General features: G+C 40.5%; 1 protein-coding gene across 3 annotated transcripts in view; it reads left to right on the top strand.

The window, feature by feature from the left end:
• RPS6KA2 (ribosomal protein S6 kinase A2) overlaps positions 1-27,658 on the top strand; it is a 321,408-nt gene that overhangs the window by 116,578 nt on the left and 177,172 nt on the right. Inside the window, exon 1 of one of the 3 annotated variants that reach the window (XM_005443111.3) lies at positions 15,620-16,191. The exons of the other annotated variants lie outside the window; for them this stretch is intronic. Coding sequence (XP_005443168.1) covers positions 16,093-16,191 — 99 coding nt within the window. The 5' untranslated portion in view covers positions 15,620-16,092. Of the gene's footprint in view, positions 1-15,619; positions 16,192-27,658 lie in introns of those variants that run through there. 3 annotated transcript variants of the gene reach the window in all.

Raw genomic sequence — 27,658 nt, forward strand, 5'->3', positions numbered from 1 at the left:
CCAGCTGGATGTGAATTCAACAGTCAGCGTTTAATGTATATGAAAATTATGTATTGTGCGCCTCCTGATTTAGAAATAATACAGTGGAAAGGATACTTATGGAAGCATTTGTGAGGAATGCATTTCCCAGTAAGCATAAAGGTCATATTACCTGGTTAGGTAATAACCCTTTGGTCATTGAAGGCTTAGGGCAGCTGCATTACCCAGTGTGACCCATGTGGTAGCTGCCAGCATCAGCTGGTTGCTCTTTTATCTTCCAACCTATATTTACTAAATCTCTATGCTATAGTTCACAAGTGTTCCTTTTTCTTTCCAAGGACATGTGACTTTTTCAGATACTTTTTCTTCCTTTTTCCTTCTTATGTCTCTCAAAGGGATTATTGTTTGCTGGTACCGTCCCGTGGCTACAGAAGATAAGTCAGGCTGAGAGTACGGTGAAGATGGGGCTGGTCTGGTTTTCACTGGAAAATGGGGGCAATATGATTAGCAGAAGTTACGTCACTGAGATTTGAAAGACTACATGCCAGTAGTTTAGAAAATGTATTTTGGGTGATGAAGGTAGTTGGAACAGTATGGTAATTTGTGGTACCGTAATTCAAAAGGAAACAAACAAACAAAGCATGTTTGCCAACAAGAAAACTGAAGTAGGAGTATTCCATAAATCTCATATTCTCCCATTAACCAGTTTGATAAATGTATTTTTTTCTGATGGGAGGCCTGGTATGTGCTTAAGAATAGGAACAGAGAAACTGTGAGTGATCTGATTAAAAATCGGTTGCAGAAGAACTAACATTTACTTTGGCCTAGCAGGGATATATTACATATGTTACAGGTGATTCAGCCTTTTACCCTACTAGGATGCTGTTAGCAGGGTCCAAGAATGACACAGTGACTGTATCTGCTCTGTGCACCAACAATTGAAAAGGTAGGATGTTTGGGAAGGGGTTGCAGAAGGATGAAGAAATCACACAGTAATGCCCCTGTAGTATAAGTGCCTAATAGCCCATGTACATTATCTGAAAACATAGTCACAGAGGAAATAAGAAAAGTCTAGAAAACAGTAATGCCAATGCCTAGGGACATGCCAGGTTTTAGTTAAGAGATTGGCATTGTGAACAACAGTGTCTTCAAAATCACAACACAGAAAACTGTCTTACCGTATCATTGGTACAATCACATAACTGTAGGAAAATTCTCATTAAAGGACACTAAATTCAGATCTAATCCAAGGAAACACACTGAGTTTGCTGTCAGAAGAGGTTAGCAGTAAATGCCTGTTGTCTTGAGAAATTACTGAGGGAAGGGAAATTTATTTCAAAACTTTTCAAGTTGTACAACCAAAACAAAGGTAATTCCATATTATTCCTCAGGATAGACATGAATGCATGCAAGTTTCAAGAGCACATGCCAGCATGTCCGGTGGCTATCATGTTAGTGGCTAGGTGAATTGTGTCTTGTCATCTTTTTTTTTTTTTAAACATTAATTATTAGTCGATGAAAGATACTTACTGAGTTGTAAGAAACTTTAAGCAGTATAAAAAATCCCATGTATCCTTGAAGACTACTTTAAATAATGCAGGTAGTGTTTCCACAGTTTATTGCTTATCATGAATGCATAAAGGTTAGCAATAACAATTTCTGGTTCAGGGCAATTGCCTTTTTTTTTTTTCTTTTTCTGTTTTGATACAGTGAAGTTGCATGGAGAAAGCAATGCTGCTGTTGCCAGTAGTCACAGGAGTGTATGTTTGGGTTGTGATGTTGAGATTCTTGGAGATAAGAAAATTTTGGGCTGCTTCACTTCTACAAGTATCAAGCAATCTGGTGAAAAGCACATGTCCAAATGGAAGTAATAGAGACAACTAGTTAAATTACTTCATAAAATAAATAGGTTTATATACTTTTAAATGAGAATTGCTTATTTATCAAGGGAAGAAATGCACTGTTAGGGCATACAACCAATGTGGATTTTGACCACTAATGATTCCAAGAGGCAGAAAAACATGAAAAAACCCACATAAGAAAACCCAACCCCTCACAATTTCTTAATGGTCCGTAAAATTCAAGACCTGATAAAAGAATTCAGTTGTACAGAAAAGGTCAGAATGCTCCTCTGATGTGGTAATGCAACTAACTAATGACTTCAGCACAGGATTATAAAGCGGGTTTCTGTCCTGAGGGAGCGATGAAGGAGGAAAAGGGAGATGGCCTATCTGCTGTAATGCTTGCTTTCTGAATTCTAGAGTCCCCCATTTCTTTTTTGCTTTATGTCTCTCTTAAATTGATTTCCTACCTGTCCCTTGAAATCCTTCCCTTCTAACCCCCTTTCTGGAGGATCCGTGGCTAGATAAAATTGGTTTAATGCTGTATAGTTTGGGCGAGGGACTCTGTGGCTCCACAGAACAAGAATGGCATTATCAAAGAACCTCCTTTTTCTTAATTCTTTCCGAATTGGCAGCATAACAAACTTTTCTTTGTCCTCCACTACTTCTTATCTCCCATGTGTCTGAGATTATAGGTTATAATTTGGAACTCTCTGATACAGGGAATTGGGAGAGAGAAGCGTGTGGAAGATCTATAGACAAAAAAGGCTGACAAGTGCTTGATTTGCTAATCCTTTTTTCAAAAGTTGGTCTCATTCTCCTACCTCATATTTTCTAACTACCGCTTAAGATTTTTGCCTGTTGAATGAACATTAAAAATGGAAGATGTGTGTTCACGCTGTGTCCTTAAAGTGGCCTTGGTCCCAAGTCAGGTCAGCGTATGAAATAATTCATAGCAAGAAACACTGCTTTGGAGCTGTAAAATGTTTTCATAAGTCCAGCAGAACACCTCCCAGCCCACACAAAGCAAAGAGGGAGCCTTAGGTCCAATTACAAGCTAGATGTATGCCATTAACATAGCAAATAATTAACAACGCTTTGGTTATAGTGGTATTTCTAACTCCAAATGTGTTAAAAATTCTGTTAAAATACCAAAATCTTAATGATTTTTAAAATGATGCTGTAAAAAAAGAAAGTTACATTTTGGGTGTGAGTTTAAATACTTTTCAGTGTATGGCTTACATTTATACTTACACAATATGTTATTGTGTATGGCGTGCAATCTTTAGCCTTTGTCTTCCCCCCCCCCCCCCCCCCCCATCTTGAAAGAATATAAATTTTGTGAAATGAAAAGGAAGAAAACATATGCTGCCCAGAGGAACATCTTCTTTGGCATCAGAAAGGCATTGATGTTAGAGGTCCCAAAGGAGTGATCTTGAGACTGTCCTGGTTTAATACTTTTATAAATAGCATCAAAACAAAAGCTAAGAAAAAGAAGGTGAAATTTGCTGCTAGCATAGAATTTGGAAGTGCCAACAATACAGAGAACCACATCATTGCATAGGAAAAGTGGTTGATGCTCATTTCTGTGCTATTAAAAATAGAATTAAATCAGTAAATCACCGAGCCAAATCAGGTACTGAAGGAAAGAATTTGTCTCACTCTAGCTCCCTAAAGTTAGACATCTAATAAAAGATAATAGCCTAGGCTCCTTTTGCAGTCAATGTAAAGGCATTCCAGAAGATAAATAATACCTCTTACCCTGTGCACCTCAGAGGATCCAAAGAGGGGATTTCAGAGCTTTCTGTCTCTCTCCACTGAGTACATAACAGGTATAGAAATGCCAGTTAGACTACACCACTGAGGAAGACTGGCTTTGTCTCCTGCTCAGTTCCAGTGCAGGGCAACAGTGAACCACAAATCTGAAATAGTCATGGATAAATTGAGAAAAACCCTGAAATACTTCTTGCGATGAAGAACTTCTAATCAATGTTACTACTGAGGCTCTGATAAAACCTCTTCTGTTCATGGCATCTAGAAGGAAGATTAATACAGACATGAACAACTCTAGGACAGGACTGTCTATTGGGACACACGCATGGGGAGATGGTTGAGAGAGGGGAGGTTAAAAGAGCCCACTCACATTTAGCACAGCCAAATCAAGACTGGGAGGAGATATGATTACCTTTAAAAAACAAAATCTACTTATAAGTAGGGAAAAGAAATACTTAAAGAAAGGTGCTGGCATAGGAGCAAGTGATTTTAAGTTGGCTGTGGTGCATCTAGGGCAAGCACTAGAGTGAATAGGAAAGTGAGTTTCTAGACAGCCTCCCAAGGGGAGCAGCAAGTACTGGAAACTTAACTAACTACGCGATGACTTCGTGATGCCATTAAACCAAGTTTATAAGAGTTTGAGCAATTTATATGTGGATTGGCTGCCTGTGGTTACATCCATGTTGCGTTTGATAATGGCTCTCAAATTCACTGAGCAACGTGCATCAAACATCCAAACTGTAGAGCTCGGGTCATGCCATTTGCATTCACACAGATGTCTCAGACCTGTAGCATCTAACCTAGTTCTAAGTGTACTAGTGTAAATGCTAGTTACATACAAAGATTTGTAAGATGTGTGCATTTGCGTGTGCAGTTATACAGATGTAGCAGAACATGGAATAGCCTGACAGGTAAAGCATTAGCAGTCACAGAAGACTAGGTCAGACAAATGGCAGAAAATATTATTCAGAAAATCAGTTAGTGTGATGCCGGTTAACGCCCCTATAAGTTTTGCCCTACGCTCCCAGTGACTGAACTTCTGCACTAAAGGGGAACGCAGTGAATTCCAGTAGGCTTCTTGGCTTTCCCAGTGGGTGGACTTGGCACCTCTGAGTCAGTAAAACAGCAGTGTAGGTTCCTGAAATCTCTTGTTCAACTTATTCATCAATGACCTGGACAAGTACAAGTATCTTAGGGGTGAGTGTCAAGAGGAGGGGGCCAGGCCCTTTTCAGTAGTGCCAAGGTTCAGGACAAGGGGCAATGGGCACAAACTGCAACATAAGGAGTTCCATCTGAATATGAGGAAGAACTTGTTTACCTTGAGGGTGACAGAGCCCTGGAACAGGCTGCCCAGAGAAGCTGTGGAGTCTTCTCTGGAGACATTCAAAACCCACCTGGACATGATTCTGTGCAACCTTCTCTAGGAGAACCTGCTTTAGCAGGGGGTTGGACTGGATGATCTCCAGAGGTCCCTTCCAATCCTGGCCATTCTGTTATCCTGTGTATTTCTGCAGTGCAGTGATAGGTTACTCTTTTTCATCCTTTGGGATCTTTTTCCTTTTAAACAACTTGAGAACCTTTTATAGATTCAACTTTTTGGAAACCATATAATGGCAATGGATGGTTCTAGGTTTTGTATGTTTTCAGCCAATTCACTTCTGCTAGTTTTATAATAGAGAAAAATACTTTAGGATGTTTTAAAATACTCTTTCTGTACCAGAACTATTACCTTAATCTCTGCTATGATCTAAAAGGTAGTTTGACATGGCCCAGTCAGTGATTCTAGTTCTGCTGGGCCAGGCAGCAGCAGCATGCTCCTTTCATATCCGGGAAGCAGGCAATTCGTGTTGGTATAACTCATCCCTGTCAATAGAGAAGGCAAAGCCACCTTGCAAGCACACATTTCTGTACCCACAACAGGAGAAAATACTGAGTAGACATGGATATTTGTAGAGTGAATCAGATCAGGGAGATGAACTGCTTTAAAATTAATATTCCAGGGTGTTTTTTGTCGTGGTTTTAACTTGGACCAGTTCTTCAGTTTGGTTCATCCTGTGGCTGTGTGAATACTTGTGCCAACAGGGAGCAAGAAGGAAATGCTGGCCTGGAGATGGCAGAGTGAGGCCACAAGTGATGGCTTATTCCAGGACTAACGATATCCTTTTTATGATCCAAGATCCTTTTGTCTAAAATGCAACAAACCTGTACACAGCCTCCAAACCCACCACTAGCACTGTGAGAAGCAGGTGGCATTAGCTCCACTCCTCCTTCCCATGAACTTTGTTTCATTTCCCATTTTCCAGCATCTCTTCTAGCTGCACCCATCTTGCAGCAGGTTAACAGGACCAGGGCAACAAGCTGTATTTTCTTTTTCAGTGAAATCTGATATTTCATATGTATTGCTGTGACTCCAGAAGCCAAGAGATTCTGAAGTCACGTGTGCTAGGAGACACCCAATAATACTGCAAAAATCAGTCCTGCTACTAAAAGGATTTCTCTCTGTTACCAGCCTGTGTTGCTACACGACAGGTATAGCCCCCTGAATGTCCTTTTCTGATTCCTTCCCACTTATATTTTTTCTTGCATGTTTTTGGACCTTCTGAACACTAGAGATGTGCCATAAAATAGTCCCTAAAAATCAACTATCAGAAAGCAATCTTTTTCCCTTCAAGCTCAAGTTTTGGTTGGTTGTTTTTTTCTTAAATTGCTATTTCAGATTTCAAGATTTAAGAGAAATGAAGGTAAGAAGACGTGAATCATGCATCTGAAGAGAAGATCTGAGGAATAGGGTGTCAGAGAGGAGGTGAGAACTCAGGAGTGAAGAAAGGGAGAAAAGATACTGTAAATGTTAAGAATATAGTAAAATTGCAGTGATAAAGCAGTTTCCAGTCCCCAAGATGTACAGCAGCAAGGCTCTGCTGTGCCTTTTGAAATGTTCCTTGATGGCCTTGCTTGTGTATGTTTCCTAGGAAGTCCAACCATAGCAAGCCGCCCTTTAAAAGTGCTCTGGAAGATGTAAAAAGTCTTTATTGTCTGTAATGGAGGGAAAGGGAACCTTCTTACAAGTTTGTGTAGTAATTGCATTATTTGTTCCTCGTATCCAAGGAACTTTCTCCTTTGGGAGTTGAAGTGAAAGAACAATCTCAGTCTTTGCCAGTCTCCTAATGGGTAGATGTTCTGTCCCACATCACTTTGTGTGATAAGATTGCATATCAGACATCAAAGGAAGTATCAGAACACAAACCCAGATCCCAGTAATGTACTAGGACAAAAGTGTCACATTTCAGTGAATGTATAGCATGTGAATCACACGCTATGCACTGCGTGCTTTATGAATTTGAGATGGCTGCTTTGTGACATAAACCTAAATTTACACTTCAGACAGAGGTGGTTCCTAAAGGATTTTTCATTGATTCAAAAAAAATGTTGAGTCAAACAAAGTGCTGGTGAAGTAATGAAGTTGTGTTGTGTGTTGAAGCATATTTCATTTTGTTTGAATAGCAATCACTGTATTTAGGTAGACAGTTTCACTTGGCCACAAGTGTGTGTTGTGCCCCATAGTGTACTAAGGAGGACAGCAGAAGACCTGTAGGATTTTAATCAGTATATCTACGTGTATGAATAAGCATTTGAATTTTCTATTAAATAGTATGGCTTACTTTATGATAGAATTAATTCTACATTTTAATCTCTAGTTGATGAAAAACAGACACAACAAACTGCCAGTTTGGCATTGCACATATGGGAAATAAATTCTTGTTTCATATGTGTTTGTTATACATAGTCAGTGTTGCTTATTTCTGTTTATACCTCATGTTGAATTATAGAGCTATTTCAGGATTTGAGAGGATATACTAAATTCACTGAAAGATGTCAAAGACTTTAATTGACTTAGTATGATGAGTTGACACTTTTTTATCAACTGGGTTGTCATTAGATTAATCAAACATTTGGACATTGCATGCGCTCTTTGTAACTAATTTCACACACTTGATGGATGAGTAGGAAGACATATACAAGATGTTGAAATTTCTTCCAGATATTTGTTGAAGCATCAGTCAGGAAGGCTCACCTCCAATGTAGGCAGACTCAGTTATGCAGAAAGTGTATCCTGTGCTTCCTGCTGCCTGGCGGCTTAGGTGGGAGATGTGGCACTAGAGTTAAGAGAAGGTGACACTTTATGTAGCTGAATTCAAATAAGGAAAAGGTCATCTAGCATATTGAAAATAGGCAAATTATAGCAGACTCCAGCTTCGTAACAGCGATCACTCCTAAAACAGAGACATTTGTATGGCTTATCTTTCTTGCTTTCACCTATGGTGCTTTCACTGAACAACAGTGCCTGGCTCTGAACACACATAGTCGTTGCGGTATGCAGAGCCCCGCTGTTCATCCCTCTGTCTTTGGTCAGCTGTTAGGCGGAGGTCACTGATCCCAAATGAGCTGCCTACACATACACTTCTACAGTTGAATGCTGCTGTGAGGATATACATGTGCAGCCCAGGGCATGGGGATGTTTTCAAACTCAGGTTTTATTGCTTCATGATGTCACACATCTTAGAGTAGATGCTAACATTTTGCTAGTACTATTCCCACATCCTTCTCACTTTCTGGTGTTATGAAGTCCTCATGCCAATTTCTTTAGCTTTACTACATAAAGTAGATGGAAGATGAGTTTAATACTGGTTTTAGTTTGTTGGCCGTAAAATGGAGCCTTGGGCTATATTGTTCTAAGTGAATTATGTGGTTTGGTAAATATCAGATGGAATCCAGCTAACTTTATTGAAGGTGAAAACAATTTTGCATGATTTTTGTTTCACACTTCCCATGGTAGCTGTATTACAGACATAAAGAGGGGGTGTATCACAACGCTTCAGACCTTTTTTTTTTTTTTTCCCCTCTGCCTGTTTCTTCAGCTTCTATTTCAAAAATAGGCAGGGAGAGCTGTGCTTGTAATCTGGACCTAAGTACTGTTATTACAGTAGTTTAAAGCAGTCCTTCAGCATTTGTCCAAAAAGAAATACAAGTCCAACAAGAAAGAACCCAGTGCTAAAGATTTCAAGAGTGGCTACTGACATTTTTATTTATGAATCTCACCTTTGTGGTATCTAACATGGGGTAGGTGTTCATACAACCTTAAGCCTGTTTTTCAGCAAGTGTTAGGTGTGTAATATATTTGAAAATATCCTGTATGTCATTTGCCCTGCTAGATGTAATGCCTACCAAAGTAAATTTGCATGTCCCTTTGGTTTAATCTTTTTCAACATTACTCATAGTTAATCTGTTTCTGTAAACAAAACCAACAAACATTTGCCAGGCTTAAAGTGAAATTTTGGCTAACAATCTGTGTGTTTACTCTGAAAGAGCTCTCATGCGGCGGCGGAGTGCTCAAGCCCAGTTTGAAACAGGCATGACTAAACTGCAGCGCAGGTGCAAACCTTTAGGGTCCATCTTGAGTTTACACACCCACTTGTCAAAATCAGGAACCTTGCTGGACTGCACTCCAGCTCCTTACGGACTAAAAATAGCTGGATTTTCTTTGCTGGGGACATGGGGTGCCAGTAGGAAAGAAGACGACAAAAACTGCAATCCGTGCCCCCATTCTAATAGAGGATCCAGTGTGTGACTGCATTTTGTACATGCCCTGGAGCTAGACATAGCCAGAGAGTTTAAGGTTCTCCAAGGTCATACAAAATAGTCTCAGATATAGAAGAAGGATATTAATTCAGATCACTCAGCTCAACTAAATATGAAGTTTTTTGTCTACCCAGTTTACTTCTGTACTTTGGTGTATAGTTTTATTAGCTAATTGAAGGGGAAAATTTTACCTAAAATTGATGCTTTCCTGAATAAAAGTTTGCAAGTTCCATTCTACATTTGTCTCTCTCTCAGGATTTCAATGGCAAATATTGGTCTGGCTTTTCTGCTTACTGCAGTGTCAGTTCGCTCTGTCAATGATTATTAAAAGTAAAAATGAGGGTTTCAATAGCTGTTCCACATACTGTTTTTCCTGTTAGGTGTATGATATGTTTCAGAGCCTATCAAGGTAAATTTGCCTATTAGCAGATTTCTAATGAATGTATTCATTTTTAGTATTGTTCATGGCTGGTCTGAATAAACAGTAAACATGCTGCGTGTAATGAAATTCTTCCATCCAATTTTGTATTGGATAATGTTCACTCAAAGTGGATATTCATAAATACTCACGTGATGAGATGTTCTTTATTGAGTTACCAAGTAGCATCCTTCTTTCTAAGAAACCTCTAGTCCATTATAGGAGAACAGACAAGATTTTTCTACTTATTATCCAAAGGCAAGAAAGCAGAATTGTATCTTCAGCAACCTCCTTCAACCATGTTGGAGTAGAAGCTTATGTAATATAATGCAGGTTGGGATTTTGGGTTCTTTGCCTTATGCTCCTATCTAAGCCACCAAAATCCAGCAAGACCAGTGTACAGTATCAGCCAAGAAAGTAAAACTCGAAGTAACATCATTAAAAAGAAAAAAAAGAAAATTGAAGCTGGTGCTTTTCCTGGCCTGTTTTCAATGCAGATTGGTAGACAGCCTGACCTCCATCCTAGAAGTAGTCCACAGCCAACCGACGTGTATGTGGCCAGTGATGCTGTTGCACATTTGTGTGAGTCTCTACGTAGCAAAGCACATATGGGAGCAGTCAACGCAGCAGTTGCGACACTTGCCAATCTGATGTTCAAGCACTAACACAAGATGCTTTTGAGAGTTAAAACACCTGTCATCTGCCAAAAACTCAATCAAATCTTGTTATCTTGTCCTGAAGCTATTATTTCTGCAGCAGTCCCAGTTCTCCCTGCACAAATAAGAACAAGCCATATGTCCTTGCAGGGCTCCCCATTTGGTATCTCTGAAAGTAACACTACTCTATCATCGTGTGACTAGTGGGCATTTAGGAGGGATTGAGGAAGTGGATTTTTAGGCAACTGCAGCAAATAGACCTCTTCTGCACCAGCACGACACATACAGAGATGGTTTGGCCTCTCAGTGCCACTAAGTAAATTCTTTTAATCTCATCTGCTGAAGTACTCTAATGGAAAACTATGAAAGATTTTCCATCTAAAGCTACTTATATCCCTGCAAAACACCAGCTTCAAATCTACCAAGAACTTATTTTGATGCTCAGTTTTAAGAACATTTGAAGATGTTGCATGGAATCCACTAATTGGAATATCACCATATTGAGCAATACTGGTCTTTTCAAAGCGAGTCATTCTCTCCTGTGATTGCTGCACTTGTGTTTATCCTAATCACGTTTCATGTAATTGCCAGTGTGCCGGATAATGCTTTGAGCAATTAAGGAGTTACACATATGTGGGTATAAGAGGTATTCTACCTTTGTCCAGACTCCCGAGGCCTTGAGACTATAAAAGTGCAAGATTAAACAGGTATTGTAGGCCTGTTACGTTGCTCTCTGGAGTAGAGAAGGCTGTGGCCCAAGAGTTCTTTGACCATCCTGCCAGTTCATCAGAAACAGATAGACAAGACGTATGATTTTGCTTTCTTTTCCCTTCTAAGCAGTGATTTTAGTTTGCAAAATGGCTGAAGGGGCCTGCACCTCCACTGGAAAATTCTTGCGGTTCATGTATGGAAAAGGTTGAAAATTACTGAACTTTGTGACATGCAGATAGGAGCAGGAGGAGGTGAGAGAAGGGAGAACAAACACTTTCTTTCCTGCCTGTTCCCTTATATGCTCATCCAGCCAACATTGCTGATCACTTATTACTGCTGGTGAGAAGAATATCTGAGGTGGCAAGTCACTCCCTGTATTCCACAGTGCTGGTAGGGTAGCGTACCTGTTTTCTGAGAGAGAGAAAATTCCAGTCAACTAAGTGGCATGCTAAACTGGACAAGGTGTTTAACTAGGTACGAGAGCTGGAAAGGCTGGGACACACATTGGTACACTGGTCTAGTGAGAGCAAAGTCCAGGCATTTATTTGGGTAAAGCCCATCATATTTTGTAAAAGAGTCATCAATAAGAAAAATAACTACCTCACTTGTACATTGCAGAAACAAAAAACATGTGGAAGTTTGCCCAGCATTCAAGACAAGGAAATGGCAATCACCGAAGGGTCATATACCATTTACTTACCTGGGGGAAAGTGTTGTTCCTTATTCTGCTATTTGGTGTCTTTTGGAAACATCTGTTCTTGCTTCTGATTTTCTTTATTGACAGCATAAATGGCACTGTCTAATTCACCTTTTCTGTAGCATTGTCTCTTGGGCCCCTCTTGTGGGAGTCTTGTTTTCCCTTTTCTCTACATGCCACGTTCTGCTAATCTTAATTTTTCTCTCTGTGGTGTCTGTGCCTCTGATGCTTTCTTACTTCTCTTTGCATTTTTTTCTGGTTTTCTGATTAACTTCTTGAGGAAGGATAGGTAATACCGATTGCATTTGTAAGGAAGATACTATCGACTCATGTTTTTACTTTTACAGCTATTGCTAAATTTGTTCAAGTAGCAGTCATTCTGGGTTTGCTCATAAATTGTTGATTCACATAAAAAATCAGCAAAATATTGGAAATAAGGTCTGATGTGTTGTATAATAGAGTTATACCACATTTTTTTCAATAACTTTGTCATCCAGCCTGTGGTTTCTGGCAGACATCTTGGACTTGTGTGTTCTTTCATGCAAATGATTAGCTCAAGCTATTGTGTTTCTTTAGAAATTGATGATTCATCCAGCATCGGCCACTGGCATCCTTCTCGCTTGAGTTCTGTAGAGGCTGCTTCACTGCCCCATGTGAATTTCCTAAGTCTGGGTCCTCCAGTCTGTTACTACTGTTGATCTGGTCCATTTGTAAATGTCCAGAAAGGACCTTTAGCTTTTGTTGGATATTAATTGGGAATTTTCCACTTATCTTTTAAAAACTGAAACCGTGGATGTGTAATATCTGATTTCAAGTTATTTCTGTTGGTGAGTTTGTCTTGAATTCTTGTTTTGGGCTTTTTTTGGTTTTTTTTTAAAGCCCTTTTCCAGCTGAAGTAAACTTTATTCGGGTATTAAATTCACTGGGAGGAGCAGCTGCCATGGTCTTGTATTTATTTATTTAGTGTTACCGCAAATGTGATTGCAGTTTTAAAAAGTATATTTCAGAATACAGATTCAGAATAGAATATTACTGGTTGATGACAATGCATCATATGCCCCCCTCCACCAGTTTTGTTGTTTATTCTTGTCTTAAATGAAGACATTTGGTGAATTCTTTTTACATCAGGTTCTTCATCAGTTAAAATTTCTCAGAGGGGAGCTGATAAATAATTTACAGCCATGAATTTCTAAGTGCAATGAATTATTCGCGTTGTAGGTTGATCTGACAGTTATATGTTTATAAATGTAATGATTAATGTTCTAATTTATTTTTTAGCTTTCATCTTTTTATTAGAGTCATTGGGAAAAGTGGATATTGTCTGATTAACTAAAAGTTTGAGTTAATGTTTTTGAAGCCTCTTCTCATTTGCTTTTCTGGAGCAAAATTAAGTGCTGTGTTTTGAAGCATACCATGTGCATGGAACTGCAGTGGAATATGCTCTTCAGATATTTGTCTGTATGCTTTAGTTTTACATGCTGATGCACTCTGTTTCGTTTCTCTATTTTTACTCTTTTTAATGTTCTTTTTTGCAACTGGGTTGTTTTTTATAGTTGGAAGATTACTCTGCAATATCTCTGTTGCTCTGCTGCCCAAAAGGCAAAGAGCAATGTCTTGGCACTGATGGTTGGTTGTGTTTTCTGTATTTAGTCCCTATCACCTGGCTGAATGGGGTGTAAGGAAGCAAGGAGATCATGCCTATTCCATGCCTGTGTCTTGACAGGGATGTAAGAGACTTACCCCTTAGCCTGGACATGCTGTCCATGTTACAGTCTAACTTTTAGCACTGAAGGCTTGCTGTTGCTCTGATGTTCACAAAAAATTACCAACACATTGTAACTGTTTTGGTTGTTTGTTTGGTGGTTTTGTTGTTGTAAAGAATAAAATTCGGAATCTAATAAGTGTACCTGATAGGTATTAAGTCATAGCCTGTGTAATCTTGGAAGTTTATTAACAGAGCATGTACATTAAATGGTGATGGCATGTCTTTGTATGTGAAAGGGCTACATGCATAATGGAATGGGAAGGTTGTGATAAATGTTTAAGTATAAATAGTAACATGCATTCATATACTGCTTGTTACTACACAGAGTGGGATATATACCCAGCGTGTATTCAAAGCTGGGAAATTACCATTTCCTCTGCACTAATAAAGATGTTGGCGTCCAGGTGGGATTTTGTTGTATCTGTGATGGGAAGGGAACTACTCTAAACCTGTCAGAGTAGCAACCACTATTGAAAGCTTAGGTGGCTTACACAGGTAGGAATGTGTGAGGCTGCCAAAAGCCTTTGCCAGCAGGAAGCCTGGCCTCACCGGTGTCAGGGCAGCACTCTGAGAGCAGTAGCAGTGGCTGTGCGGTGTAGCAGGGCAGGGCAGGGTGGTCAGATAATCAGGTGAGTCCCTGGGGCCTTTCTGCCATTTGGGATTTTGCTGATGCAGAGTGGTGAGGAGACATGAAACTAGACAGGCTGCATCAGCAAATAATTTTGGCATTGAGTTATTCCAACAAAATTGCTTTTTTACCTGTTTATTGTTTTGCTGGTGAAAAGGGCTTTGGTGCACCTACAGGTAGCTTAGTTTTGCTGGGACACTTGCCCCTGTTCCAGGTTGTTTAGCCAGGAACCAACACAACTGTAGTGGCAAAGGGCTCCTACACCTGACATAGCTTACACTGGGGCAGCACCCTGAAAGAAACCCTAGAAGTATTTTTGTTGCCAGCCAAGAGAATTAGAGAAGCCATCAGAAGGAGATGCTGAGAAGAGAAAGGGATAAAACAGACTGCCACTGTGCTACAGTTACCTTAGGCTGGGGAGACAGCAGTCGTCCAGGCACAGAGGAGTCAGAGGCTGTAGTACAGAGACCAGCAGTAATGGTAGCCTTTCCAATCTGACCTCCTGAATCTGACCACAATCTGACCATAAATGCCAAAACCCTCTTTTTTCTTTTCTTTTTTTTTTTTTCCTTCTTAATGCCTTTCCAGGTACATATGGACTGTGGTAAGCTTTAGACAGAAGAGAGGGGCAAAGGAGCTGTGAACAAAGCAGGCAGTGACAAGCATGACCACCCAATGTAGTTTGCAGCAGAGTCCAGACATGCACTTAAAGCAAAATACATTTCTTTTTTTTTAAAGCAAATTGACTGGAGTGGTATTATCATTTAACCTCCGAGAGTCTTCTCAGGCTGTAGTGGCATCAGCTTTCCCTGGGCTTATTTATCTGAGTCAATAATAAGTCACCAGAGTCACTCACTTTCCATATGAGTTTATGGGAGAAAGGCATGTCTGGGTGCTCCTTGGTAGTCAGAAAGGAAAGGCTGCCAAGGGCAAGGACCCCGAGCTGTGTGCAGGCAGGCAGAGAAAGCTCTTTGGTCTCTGGATCACACTGAAATGCATCAGTTTTTGAAGAAAAGCTGAAAAATGTGATTATGTTGGGGGAGGTGGGGGTACAGCTCTAAGTCTGCATGCTTGCAGTACAGTGAGCAGCTCAAAATTACAGCCTGCAAATAGATGTACACGTTTAACTTCTTAGTAGGGCTGTAACTCCCTGCTGTAGTGCAGTAAGAATAGGAATACTTAACCATTTAGATTGTGATTTCTATTTTCAGGGCTGTGCCAGCCAGCGTTAGGTACTTCAGTGTAAAGCAGGCGGGTAATCTGTGAACAGAATTTGAAGCTTTTTGATTTGGGGGGGAGGCAATGTTGTTTTGCATACTCCCCAGAATAAAAGGAGGTTCAGACCCATCTGCTCCAGCAGTGGGGTCATGGCGTCTTTCAGCCTCCTCCCAGGAGAGACTCTCAGGCAGGAGCTGATTTCTTCTCGGCTCTGACCACCATCGCCCTCAGTAATTATAGCAGCGTTGAAATTCCGAGCTAAAAACAGAAGTGCAGCATGTGCCTATTCCCCATGTGATTCAGAAACCAGGAAATTGAAAGAGCCTGACTGAGAGGAGAGGGAGTGCAAAGCAATAGACACATCTAATATTTATCTCAAACCTGCTACGCCTGGGACGCAGGAGCTGTCATCTGCCGGAGCTGATTATGCATGCAGCCGAGCAGAGCCTGATTGGGTGTAGTAGGACCTAAGGAGAGGGAGAGAGGGAGCAGGGAGAGAGTTCCGCTCGCAGCACCGAAATGTAAACAGTGTGAAGCGAGAGGGAGTGTAAAGCCTTTATGCTCTGAAGAGCCAGCAGCCGGCCGCGGGCTCCCATGGCTCCGGCAGCGTACCTCTTGCAGGTCTAGCCGTGCCCGGCTTGATGAACAGAAGCAGACATTTGGAGGATCTCCTGCCTGTGGATACAAATAGGGGGCAATCGGGATGCGCTAGCTTTCTCCGGCGGCGCCGCAGCTCTGTCGTGCTCCGTGCCGCAGCTGGGACAGGGCAATGGACATGAACATGAAGAAGTTCACAGTGCGTCGGTTCTTCTCGGTCTATCTCCGCAAGAAGTCTCGGTCAAAGAGCTCCAGCCTAAGTAGATTTGAGGTAAAATTCGCCTTAACTTTGTTAAACGTAGCAAATGCCATTAGGTGCCGGTGACAGAAATACAAGAGAATCCTGCGTTTACTGACGTGATAAATAGTTAAAGGTGATCTTTCCCTGGAGGTGGTGATAGTCGCACCTGATGTTCTTTGTTTCAGTGTAATTCAGTGCTTTTTCTCGGTAGTATTCAATACATTGCATAATGTATTTAGTGTGTTGCTAAGGATCCTTTTATCAGCCCGGCAGGGGAGAGGGAAGCTGGCTCAGGACATCATGAAGTTGTAGGAAATAATTACGGATCCACTTAAATTAGCACAAATGGCACCATACTTTACAATAGCTTCATATTATAGTCTTCCTCCCTTGTGCATATACCATTCTTTCTCAGTGCCAGATTTCCAAATAATTAATCAGTTTGCTAGTGCCTTTTATTTATACGGTATGTTAGGGATTTGCTTGCTTGTTTGTCCATAGGTTCTTATGCTTGCACAGATTTTTGCATGTCTCTTCTCTCCCATGCATCCTGGTGTTTTGTTGTTGTTGTAAGGAGAAGTTCTTCAGGAGCTAAGGGACAATGTCAAATTAAGCCTACGATGATTTAGCAGTGTGAGGAGATGAAGGCAGTTCAAGTCGGCGGTATTAGCAGACAGGAATGTGTGAATGAGTTAGAACCAGGATTTCTGCCTCCCTTCCTTGAACCATTGTTCTTCAGCCCTATATTTGGAGCTGTGAATAGCCGGCAGGATGTGAGATCAATTGAATAGATGTCAGTTATATTTATGTTGTTCACTTTATCATTGCAGATGATCTGCAACCTCTGCATTAAAATAGAGGTAGATGGGGCCTGATTCCCCTCTGCCTCACATTTGTTTTGTGCTGGTGTACTTCAGTTGACCTCGGAGGAGTTACTCTGATTTGCACCGATATTCCCAGGAGGAGGATTAGTCTCATGCTGTGCGAATACATTTTAAAGTGTTATTCTCTTAGTGTCCCATTTAAAGTACCAGGTAATTGTTTGAATGTGAAGTTCTTCATGTGTCATTGCTTAAACAGGACATGCAGAAAAGCAGAGTGTTTGGCTGGCATGTTTTGCTGTGTTTTTTTTCTTTAACTCTTTAAAATCAGCTGTCTTGAAAAAATGGTCATGTAAGGTACCTAATTTTATTTCACTCATCCAATAGTCATGCTATGCATTTAAAACCCCTAATAAATCAAAAGCTCCCTCCTTGCACCAGCCCTGCCTCTCTAGGACTGAGGGGACAAGCAGGGAACCCTTCCTTTCCCTGTTGTGAACCCAGAATTGAAAAAGGCCAACCTGAAATAGATGTTCCTTGTAACACACTGTAAATTCACTAAGCTTGTGCTCCACTGGAGCCAACACAAAGTAGACCTGGAGTTACATGAAGAAGTTCTGAGGCAGATGAGTGTCTGTGTAGGCTGCCAGTGTCAAGGTGTGGATGTTGAGGGGAGATGGGTTTGAGACAGCAAAGCCCCACCAGATCTTGTAACTATTCATCTGACAGTGCCATAGTTTGGGAGAAAAAGATTTCACCACACTAATTGTTTTACTGGCTGACCTAGCATGAATGACCAGTACAATTCAGCATTTGGAGCAAGCCAGGCCCTTGCTTCATTTAAAAAAACCAAACAAACAAACCCCCCAAAAACCTTCTTTACAATTCCTTTGATCATCAGTATTAGATTTACTATCTATGTAAATAGATATTCAATATCTATGAAATAGTTTTCCCTTACTTGATCTTGTCTTGTAATGATTTTTTTCCCCCTGTCTTTAAATAATTTGCTTCAAGAAGCAGCTTGATATGTATCCCATCACACATGTGAGTTCAGAGCATTTTGTCTGTTTCCCTCCTGTGCCCCTTGACTTGGCAGTCATGACCAACTTTATGCAAAGTGACTCAGTATTATAATGCAGCAGGGAGTAAGGGTTGTTCCAATGAAGAAGAAAAAATGATTCATAAAATCTGTTCTGCTATTTAAGTGTGAAAATCATCAGAGATGTTCTTGCTTAGAGGGGGAAAAAACAAACATGAACATCAAGCCCCCTCTGTGATTTCCATCCCTGAGTACTTCTGTGTATAAATTTGTAATTGCAGGCTAATGAGCGCTTGTCAGCCAAACATAAAGTGCAAGGAAGCCTGTTGGTCGTTGAATTATTTAGAAGTCAGAATATTCTTTGTCCTCATACGTAGATATTTCTAAAGAGGCAGTAAAAGGCACAGGTTATTACATCATAGAATGAGTAAGTGTAAAATAGAGGAAAGAAATTTGGAGAAAGCACATGGCATTGCTTTGCTTAGTGTGTGTTAGCCAATGTACCTGGCAAGTTATGTGTTGCTAGATGTTATTTGAAATTTGGAAGAGGGCTGTTGTTCCTAGCTTGTGTAGGTTGTTGTAGTGTTGTTTTGACCAGGTGGGTGGGATTAAAATGGTTTTAAGATAGATACTCCTGATTCAAGCATTTGAGATCTTTAAAGTACGACTATTAAAGTAGATTCAAAATAACATAATATTAGTTATTAAGATCGTATCATTAATTACTTTTTCCAGTGTGGTATTCACTTTTAATTCATTGCAATGAGCTTCATAAATTACAGAGCAGGGTATAGATGCAGAAAATGACTTAGCAAGTCACAGTTTGCATCTTGACCTTTACTTAATCATTTCATATGCCAATATCATTGCTGTATCAACAAGATCATTGCCCCATGTAAATATCTGGGTTTCACACTTTGTCCTGCTAAAGGGAGCCGAGCACACTCTGGTAAATGAGATGTTACAGGAGTTTTGTTTCATCTTGCCCAAAATGTGTCCCCTTTTTGTTATTCTGGGAAAACTTGGCTGAAATTTGAACTTATCTGGCTATACTTTCAGGTTTTCAGTTTATATTATTTTTCAGTATGGCCTGCATTGCCCTTCATTTATAAGGTATCTAGTGATGTAATTTTATTAAATGTGCAGAGCCAAGTTTTGCCCTTCTGCATGCACAGAGTTCTTACTGAAGTCAGCTGAAATCCAGCAAAGTCAATGGGAACTGCATGTGTGCATCCAAGAGGAGGGCTTTGTTTATGGTTCTTGCTGAGTGTTGATGAACATGAATGTGAAACCATCAGGAGAAAGTACGCACAGTGTGGATCTACTAAAGACTTTGAGCCCCAGTGGAATGCATCTTATGGCAGTGAGCAATATCCCTTGATTTATAAATCAAAAGTTAAATATGCCATTTGAATAAGCTAGGAAAGACTTAAGCATGCGAAGAATTTGATTATATTTATACCAGTGACACAGAAGCATATATTGGGGTTTTTTTGAGAAAATGACCAATTAAAACATTAAACCCTTTGATTCTTCTGGGACATGTTTCAGATTTTTGCATTCTTTATGTATTCTTAATTCATTATTCTTTAATTCTTGTTTTGTCTCACTGGTAATGGTGAATCCAAATTCTGTTTGGTCTACATATGGGGCTTTTAGAGCCTAGCAGAGTTCTTTCAAATTAATTCAAAATTAATTTGGACCCTGGTGCATCTCAGCATAGTCAGTTGTGAGAGGCAGGACCTCCTGTGGGTGATTCATGTATGGGTCCTCTTTGGGTTCCAGCATTGGCATGTGGGATATGGAAGCAAGCCTATGCAGTTTGGTAAGGCATAGTGCAGAAGGATTGGCACTGGCTTTATAATACTTTATGATGATAGATTTTTTGTTCTAATCTTAGGCTCTGATTTTGATTTCCTTTAGGTTTTAATTAGAACAGCCTTAGGAAAGTGGTCAGCAAATGCTGAGCTAGACTGCTCCTTTTGCACAGTGAGCTGGAGCAATGCTTCACTTGCAAACGCTTGTGAATTCTTCTGCACTTGTATAAAGAATAATTTTGTTCTTTAGCAGTAGTGTGTCCTTCATTCTGTCTTTTTTTTTATTTTTATAGATAATAATTGGGTAGAAGAATATATTCTTTCTGTCAAAGGTTAGACTGAAAGAGGCGAATTAAAGAACAGAGATGGGGATTAACAGCCCAAGACCAGCTCTGCAAGGTGCAAGTGCTGAGGAAGCTTTAGGTGTTTTTTTTCCCTTGGTAATGATCATCTTTGTGATGTGTGTTCTTGTTACAGCAGAAGTTACCGACGCTATTGTAGTCTGACTTCCCCCAGCTGCCGGCAAGACTTGTGTGAGGAAATGCTGCAATTCTTGTAGTCTTGCATGGCTTGCTGGGGGTGAAGGGGGGCAGGGCAGGGAATGGAGAGCAGGAGGAGGACAGGTCACTTCAGGAGCCACAGGATCGAATTTTCAGGCTCATTTTGATAACTTGCTGTGTCATTGCAGATGGTTCAGACCTCTGTGTCCTTCATTCCCCATTTGTAAAATGAAAATCTAATGAATATTCAAGTCCTTTGATACCATTCTACCTACTTACACTGGGTTTGGTGCTAAGAGAGGTTATTCACATACGTACGCATTTATAATACAGGAGTCTCTCCCCAGCTCCCCAAATACTTCTACCTTTATACCAAATAAACAGTCTCTTGCACCTCAGGCCTGCGATGTCCTCCTTCCCACAAGCCTCAAATTAACTGCTGAGCTACAGAAAGGGAAAATTATGCAAGTTGATGTAGGGATAGCTTGTCCGTAGAAAAATAATAGAAAAATAGGGCTGGGAGGGATTGAAAAAAACCTTGATCTGGACTTCCCCTCCTCCTGCCTAGGCAGCATCAACTACATCTAAACTATCACACGAAAGAAAGATGTTTTTCTAACCTCTTCTTAAAGGCCTCCGACAGTAAATGCCCATAACCTCCCCAGGAGGTATATTTTACAACATTATCCTAGTGTCTGAGAGCTTTTCTTATGGCAATTTAAGCCTGTGTCATCTTGTCCTGCCCGTTGTAACTGTGAAAAAGAGATTGTTTCCTTTTCTTTGCAGCAAGATTTTATGCATTTGAAAGCTTTTTAGGTCCCCTTTCCTCAGTCTCTGCTGTAGGGTAGGAAAATTACTTTCTTCCTTTCTGAAAGTTAGGGACTTTCAGGAGCAAGACCTTGTGCCAATCACAGCAACATTGCTAAGGAGAAGCCCTTCCTTTGGATGCTAATGGTCCCTTGTAAAAATCACTTTTATTTCAAAGAACCCTACCCTGTCAAAGACCAATCCAAATTGTTATTTTATGCTCCATTTCCACGATCTAAATGCCTGCATGATGCCTTGATCTGATGGTATTTGGCATCCAGTCCAGAGCTGACAGCCTATCCTGGGCTCTCATGTTAGATCAATCCTGACATGCATCACACAGTTAAACACAGACTTTGGTCACATACCCAGGGTACACACATGTTTGGGCATAGCGCAGGGACCTGATATTCTCTCATAACAGACGAGGTCTTCATTTAGTTGTGGTATGGGTCTTCTCTGATCAGCTGATGGGCCACACACATGTATACCTTATTTGACTGGTGATGATGCAGTGGTATGGTGAACACGTTTGGTCACGATCACAGACAAATGATGAAGAGTGAAACGGAGAGGCTGATGCCTGTCCATTGTGTCTGTGGGCAAGGTAATGTCCTGTTTCCCTGAGCCTGGAGCATCTGTAAGCAGGTGTTCAGGAGGAAAAGAGCTGAACCTGGTGGACTGATGGGGAACTGTGGGCAGCTAGGCCCCTGCCTAGCAGTAGAGTAACTTGGTTCTATGGAAGTGGAAAACATGTAATTTTATTCTAGCTTTTAGCTCATAATGTTATGGCCTGGCTGACCCTGTGGCACAAAAAGTCTGTTCTCAGAGGACTGAGCTCTCCTGCACCTATTTTTGTAATCAGTAGCATCTGATTCATCCATTTTTCTGCTAGTCTCAGGAGAGGACTCCTTTTGTGCATGCTTTTTGTATTTGTGTCCTCACAGGTAACTGAAAATATTTCCAAGGACAGACAGAAATTAGAACAAAGAAACTTCTTAGGTTTATGTACCAGTTACTAAAGTAGAAATACTTTTCATCTAAATATTTGCTAGTCAGTTCCTTTTGCTCACTTCAACAGGACCTACTGTCCCAGGTTTGCAATGATTTGTAAAAGTATTCGGCAAGGAAGAGAAGCAGCAATGAGTTCTGCACTCAGGACATACACACTCTCTCTCTCTGTGATGCCGTCAGCTCTTACAGGGCACAGCTTTGCTTCCTGAAGAACGGTCTCAGGAAATGGAAAAGAATGAGAGTGGATCATTGAATCTACCTTGAAAATAGCTACCTTGCTATTTTCAATCTACCCTGAAAAAAGCTTCCTGACTATGTGTAAGGAAGCAAGCGATAACATCTGTTCAAGGTCCTTGCAGCACAGCTACCATTTGCACACTTGGACCTTTTGTGCCTTCCAGGCAGTTTGGGATGGAGGCTCCCTCAGTGGGTGCGTGCATGGTGATGGGGCAGCCACAGCATGGATATGGAAGACTTTGAAGGAGCAGCCATCCCTTAGCTGTGAAATGTTGCTCGCTCCTTTGAAATTTGTTGCCAGTATCAGTGTTTCTGCAGAGCTGCTTTTACTGTGGGATGTGAGAGAGCCTAGAGCTCTCCTCTGAGTGCCAGGAGTTCAAGGATACTAGAAGTGCAAACCATTGAGAATGCAGAAGACAAAACAGCGGTGTTTCCAATGAGGAGAACCTTCTTCTCAGATTGCAGTGATATTATTAGGTATTATGTAGCAGTGTGTGGGCAAGAAGGGGAGATAGAGGCTGCTAGCATGCTTTCAGGTGGTAAGTAATGATAGTAATTATGCCATGCCTCTTTCCTGCAGGGCCAAATTTGGACCTGGACGTGACTGGCAGAAGGCAGTAAACAGTTCTCTTCAAGAGTTATTACAAATAAACTGAAGGCTTTTTTTTTTTGGGGGGACACACACACACACGGACGAACGACGACACACGACAACTGAGTGTGTAGGTTTTTATCTATAAAACTTACCTTTGACTGTTGTTAACAGGACTGTTAACAGGTAAACAGGAGATACCCAGTCCTGCTTGTTCTCAGAAGCATCACTCCCCAGACAAGTTTGTGGTGCCCAACAGGGTAATGTCAGCTCAGTGCTGCGATATGGGGCTTCTTTAGGGACATATTGAGTGCTGAGTGGTGTCAATTCCTGCTATACATTATGGGTAAAAAGTAGTGGTGAGCTGAGAGTGATGGTAAGCAGGAAAATAGTATTTTTTTTCTTATTTCATGTAAACATGTGGAATACATTTTATGCACATGTATATACATTCAGGGTCTCTGATTTTGTGCTGTGCATTTCTTTTTTGAAGTTCTGTAGGACTCAACAAGGAGAGAACTAGTATGATTAGACATTTTTTTGAATTTTGTATGGAAATTCAATTTTAAAACTACAGAATTTAGTACAGGCTGCTGCTTGTAATACAAATAATGAAACAATATTTAAGCATAATAAAAAAATGACATTTCTGTTCCAGGGGAATATTAGAGCTTGCCCTTCAAAACTACAGACAACTTAACTCCATGCTGAATTTGTGAGTCATCTCATTATTTACAAGACTGAGCCTTAGACATCTCCATGGACAAATTAACACAAAGATGTGTTCCAGACTCAAAGCTTTACCATGTCCTTAGGAGGGAAGGAATCAAGTACTTCCTTCAGCTAGCAGTATGGCATAGGCTGCTGTATGCCATAAAGAGTGAATGAACTAGTTGGTGGTGCAAACTGTTGAAAAATGGTAAAAAAAGGTCTTTAAAAGCTCAAACTTACTGGTTTGAAAGATCTGTGTGTTGTAGAACATGCTTTAGGATTGAGCCTTTTTGGGGGTGGTAACTCTTTGGAGAAATAGTGTTGTCCAAAAAAGTGGGATTGCTCACACAGTGTGCAAGAGCCAATTGACACAGAGTTCAGGTATGTATTTATTACAGATTTGCACAGGGCTGGGGTCTAGGTGGTATTCCACAAAGCAAGCCCCAACTTCAGAAGAACAAGAATATGTATTTTCCAAGCTCTGCCTAAAAGATACTATTGGTAATTAGTTATGAATTGTAGTTTTCTATTGGTTTATACATCTTTCACTTTGATTTAAAGTTACAGCATATTTTTAATTTATTACACGTGTCCTGGGCTGGGGGAGGAGAATCTTTTAGTCCTGAATTGAGTTGGTGGCTGCAATCTCCCCATGCCACCTTTCCCTCCCCCCTAGTTACAGTCTCATTCTGCTGACTTCTTGTCTTTGTTGCAATTAGCTGGCTGTTGGCACCTCCTGGGGCAGGATGTTCCCCTATCAGGCTTGTAGTTCTCCTTCAAGGGCACAGTCATTGATACAAAGTTACAGATAGATGACTAATCTAACTTCCCTAGAAGAGGAGAGTCATTTCATGTTGACAACAATAAGATAACAGGGATTTAATGCATAGCTAGACAGCAATAGGGTGTGTTCTTGGCATATATCAAGCCTGGCCATCCCAGAGGTCAATATTTTGGTCTCCTGTTTGGACAGAGGACTAACTGTTCTATGTAATTTATATGTAAAGTGGCCAGCACTGATAAATGGTACAACAGAAAACCTTCATATTATGTGCTTACATAAGCAATTTTCCTGAAAAATAAGTAAAGGGCTTGGGCAGATGTTTAGTCCTTTGGTGTATTGGGTCTGGCTGAGATGGCATTAATTTTCCCCACAGCAGCCCTCACAGTGCTGTGCTTTGTGTTGGTAGCCAGAAAGGTGTTGGTAACACCAGTGTTTCGGCTACTGCTGAGCAGCGCTCGCGCAGCACCAAGGCTGTCTCTCCACCAGCTCCCCCCTCACTAGTAGGGTGGGGGTGGGCAAGATCTTGGCAGGGGACACAGCCAGGACAGCTGAGCCAAACTGACCAAAGGGATAGTCCATACCACGTGATTCTGCTCAGCAATAAAAGCGAAGTGAAAAGAGGACGAGGGAGGCGGTTGTTATCATGATGCTTGTCTTCTGGAGCAACCGCTACACGTACTGAAGCCCTGCTTCCCGGGAAGTGGCCGGACATCACTGGCTGATGGGAAGTAGCAAATAAATCTTTTGTTTTTCTTTGCTTCTGCTTTTATTAAACTGCCTTTATCTTGACCCATGAGGGTTTTTTCCATCTTATTTTCTCCCCTCCATCGTGCGGAGGAACGGTGTGGTAGAGCAGCTTGGGGGCATCTCACCAAGGTCAACCCACCATATTTAGTCAGAGGGGGAAGAGTTTTTCTTTTAGAATATTTTTTGTTTTGTTTTGCTAGTAAGTAATAAAGAAAATCCTATAGCAGTTCAACTTTGTCTTCTCGACTTCCACATTGAGGGCAACGAGTAGACAAGTGCTGTGACTCTGGCAGATATCTTTGCCTTTGATTTCTGCGTCAGCACCTCTCCATACCAGTCTTTCCTGTATGAGACAACCTCTGCTTGTGACTAGAAAATGCCTGAGACAGCAATCAAATGTTGTAATTGCATTCATTTTAAAGTCATCTGTCTAAATATCTTAAATCCTGCTGTATTGGCTGTTGGTCTGCACAATATCTACTTTATTCCTGTATGATTATGTGCTGCAATTATTACTGAAGTATAATCTGAAATCAAGGCTTTATATTAGATTATTTCCATGACACAGTTCAAAACCATTTATAACCACTGAATTTGAATTTTTGATTACTAAATGTGTGCAGGTGTTAAATAGTGCATACTTCAAAAGTTTTTTAATAACATTTCATTATATTGAAAAGGCTTGAAGCTTTTTCCTGGCAAGTAAAATCACTAATTTTTCTTATGAAATGAACTTAATATTTTGTTAAATTGGTATTAACAAGGTGGCTAAACCAAGACAGTTTCAAAATGTGAATGGTTTTCATGTGATGGCAATACAAAGGAATTTTAAAGTGCTGGCATTTTAAGGCTGATTTCAAGCACATTGCAGTGCCTTAATTTGAAAGAATAGATGCCCTTCTGGAAAAGACGATGTATCTGTCCTTGTTTTCCAGACTCACACACCTTTGGGAGCTACCTTCTCCCTTCTAGGTGGCAATCAGTGAATAGGCACAAAAGGAGGAAAGGAAAGTGTGGTAGTTAATCTCAGCTCTTACTTCTGCATTCTGTCAACTTCTCTTCAACTTCTCCTTCCAAAGGTGGACCACGTATTTAGGTTTACTTGAGAAGTGTGTGGAAGTGTGTGGTGTGAATCCACACAGAAAAAGCCCTGTGTGTAAAGGCAGGAAAGCCCCCACTGAAGCAGGCATCAGCTTATCCCTCTCAGTCTCTCCAGCATTGCAGAATTGTCTGGGTTTATGACACCTGACAGTCTGAGGTAATAAAACTGCTTCATTTTCAGTGTTAAAGCTTCTTTGTTCATGGATAAGTTTTAGCAATTGTAAAGCAGAAAATACATAAAGCAGAAGTTGGGTCAAACTAAGCTGAGGGGGAGTGAGGAGACATTTTGCTTTCTCCTTCAAAAACTTTTAGTGTACTTCATCCTTAGTTTGATGGCTAACTCAAGCCTTTATGTTATAAGGATGAGCATTTTAGGGTCATTAGCTCAGGTCTGAAGAAAAGACAGTTGTTAACTGCAAACTGATACAAGGGAAAAAAAAATCACCAGTGTTACTAGAGCTAGAGAGAAACCACAGTTTCCCATGATTTGTAACTGAGAATTTTCTTTCTTTCTCTGTGATTTCAGGATTGGTTTTTTGCTTTTGCAGAATTGGAAGAATCCTTACTAAAATCATACTTCAATGCATCTGGTTTTTTTCCCCACATTTTTGTGGAAAGGTTAATGTCCGATCATAATATATTGAGCAGCAATGCTGGTGACGATGATGGGCAGGAGAACTTACTATGCCTGCAGAGTAAGCACAGATAATATTTACTCACCTACTTCCCTCTATTCCACCAGTGCAAATATGGCAGCATCCAGATGTTCTTTTTTCCGTTCTACAGCTGTTAATGCCATCAATGCTATAACATCCCTCCTTGCACAGCAGAGAAATTCACTCTGTATTTACTTTTCTCTGAAAGGCCATGTCCTGAAAAAACATAAAAATCAAATGACATCTTTTTGCCTGATGGTATGAAATTAATTTCTAAAAGCCTCAGTAACAGGGATTTTGTAATCTAGCAAATAAAATTCTCATTTTTCCCAGATAGCAAAATCTGGATGGGACACTAGGAGAAATACCATTAATGGTTCTGAAGACCGTTGCTTCCAAAGCACACACTGCCTATAGTGATTATCTGCCAAAAGCTACTAATTTTATCCCAATTGTCTTTTTGAAAATAATCTGTCCAAACATCAGGATAAAGTTTACAGACAATTTACTTTTGAAAATGGGTATTTCTCTATGAAAGGGTCTAAGTTACTTACAATCATATTGTTTGCTTAGGAAAAGATAATTATGTGATGGTGCCAACTTCTTCTTCTGCTTGGTTTAAAAGCATTTTCTCCTTCTGTAACAGGCTTATAAAAGAAGCCATAAAA

Source organism: Falco cherrug, chromosome 6 (assembly GCF_023634085.1).
Source record: "Falco cherrug isolate bFalChe1 chromosome 6, bFalChe1.pri, whole genome shotgun sequence".
In the NCBI taxonomy this organism is placed as follows: Eukaryota; Metazoa; Chordata; class Aves; order Falconiformes; family Falconidae; genus Falco; species Falco cherrug.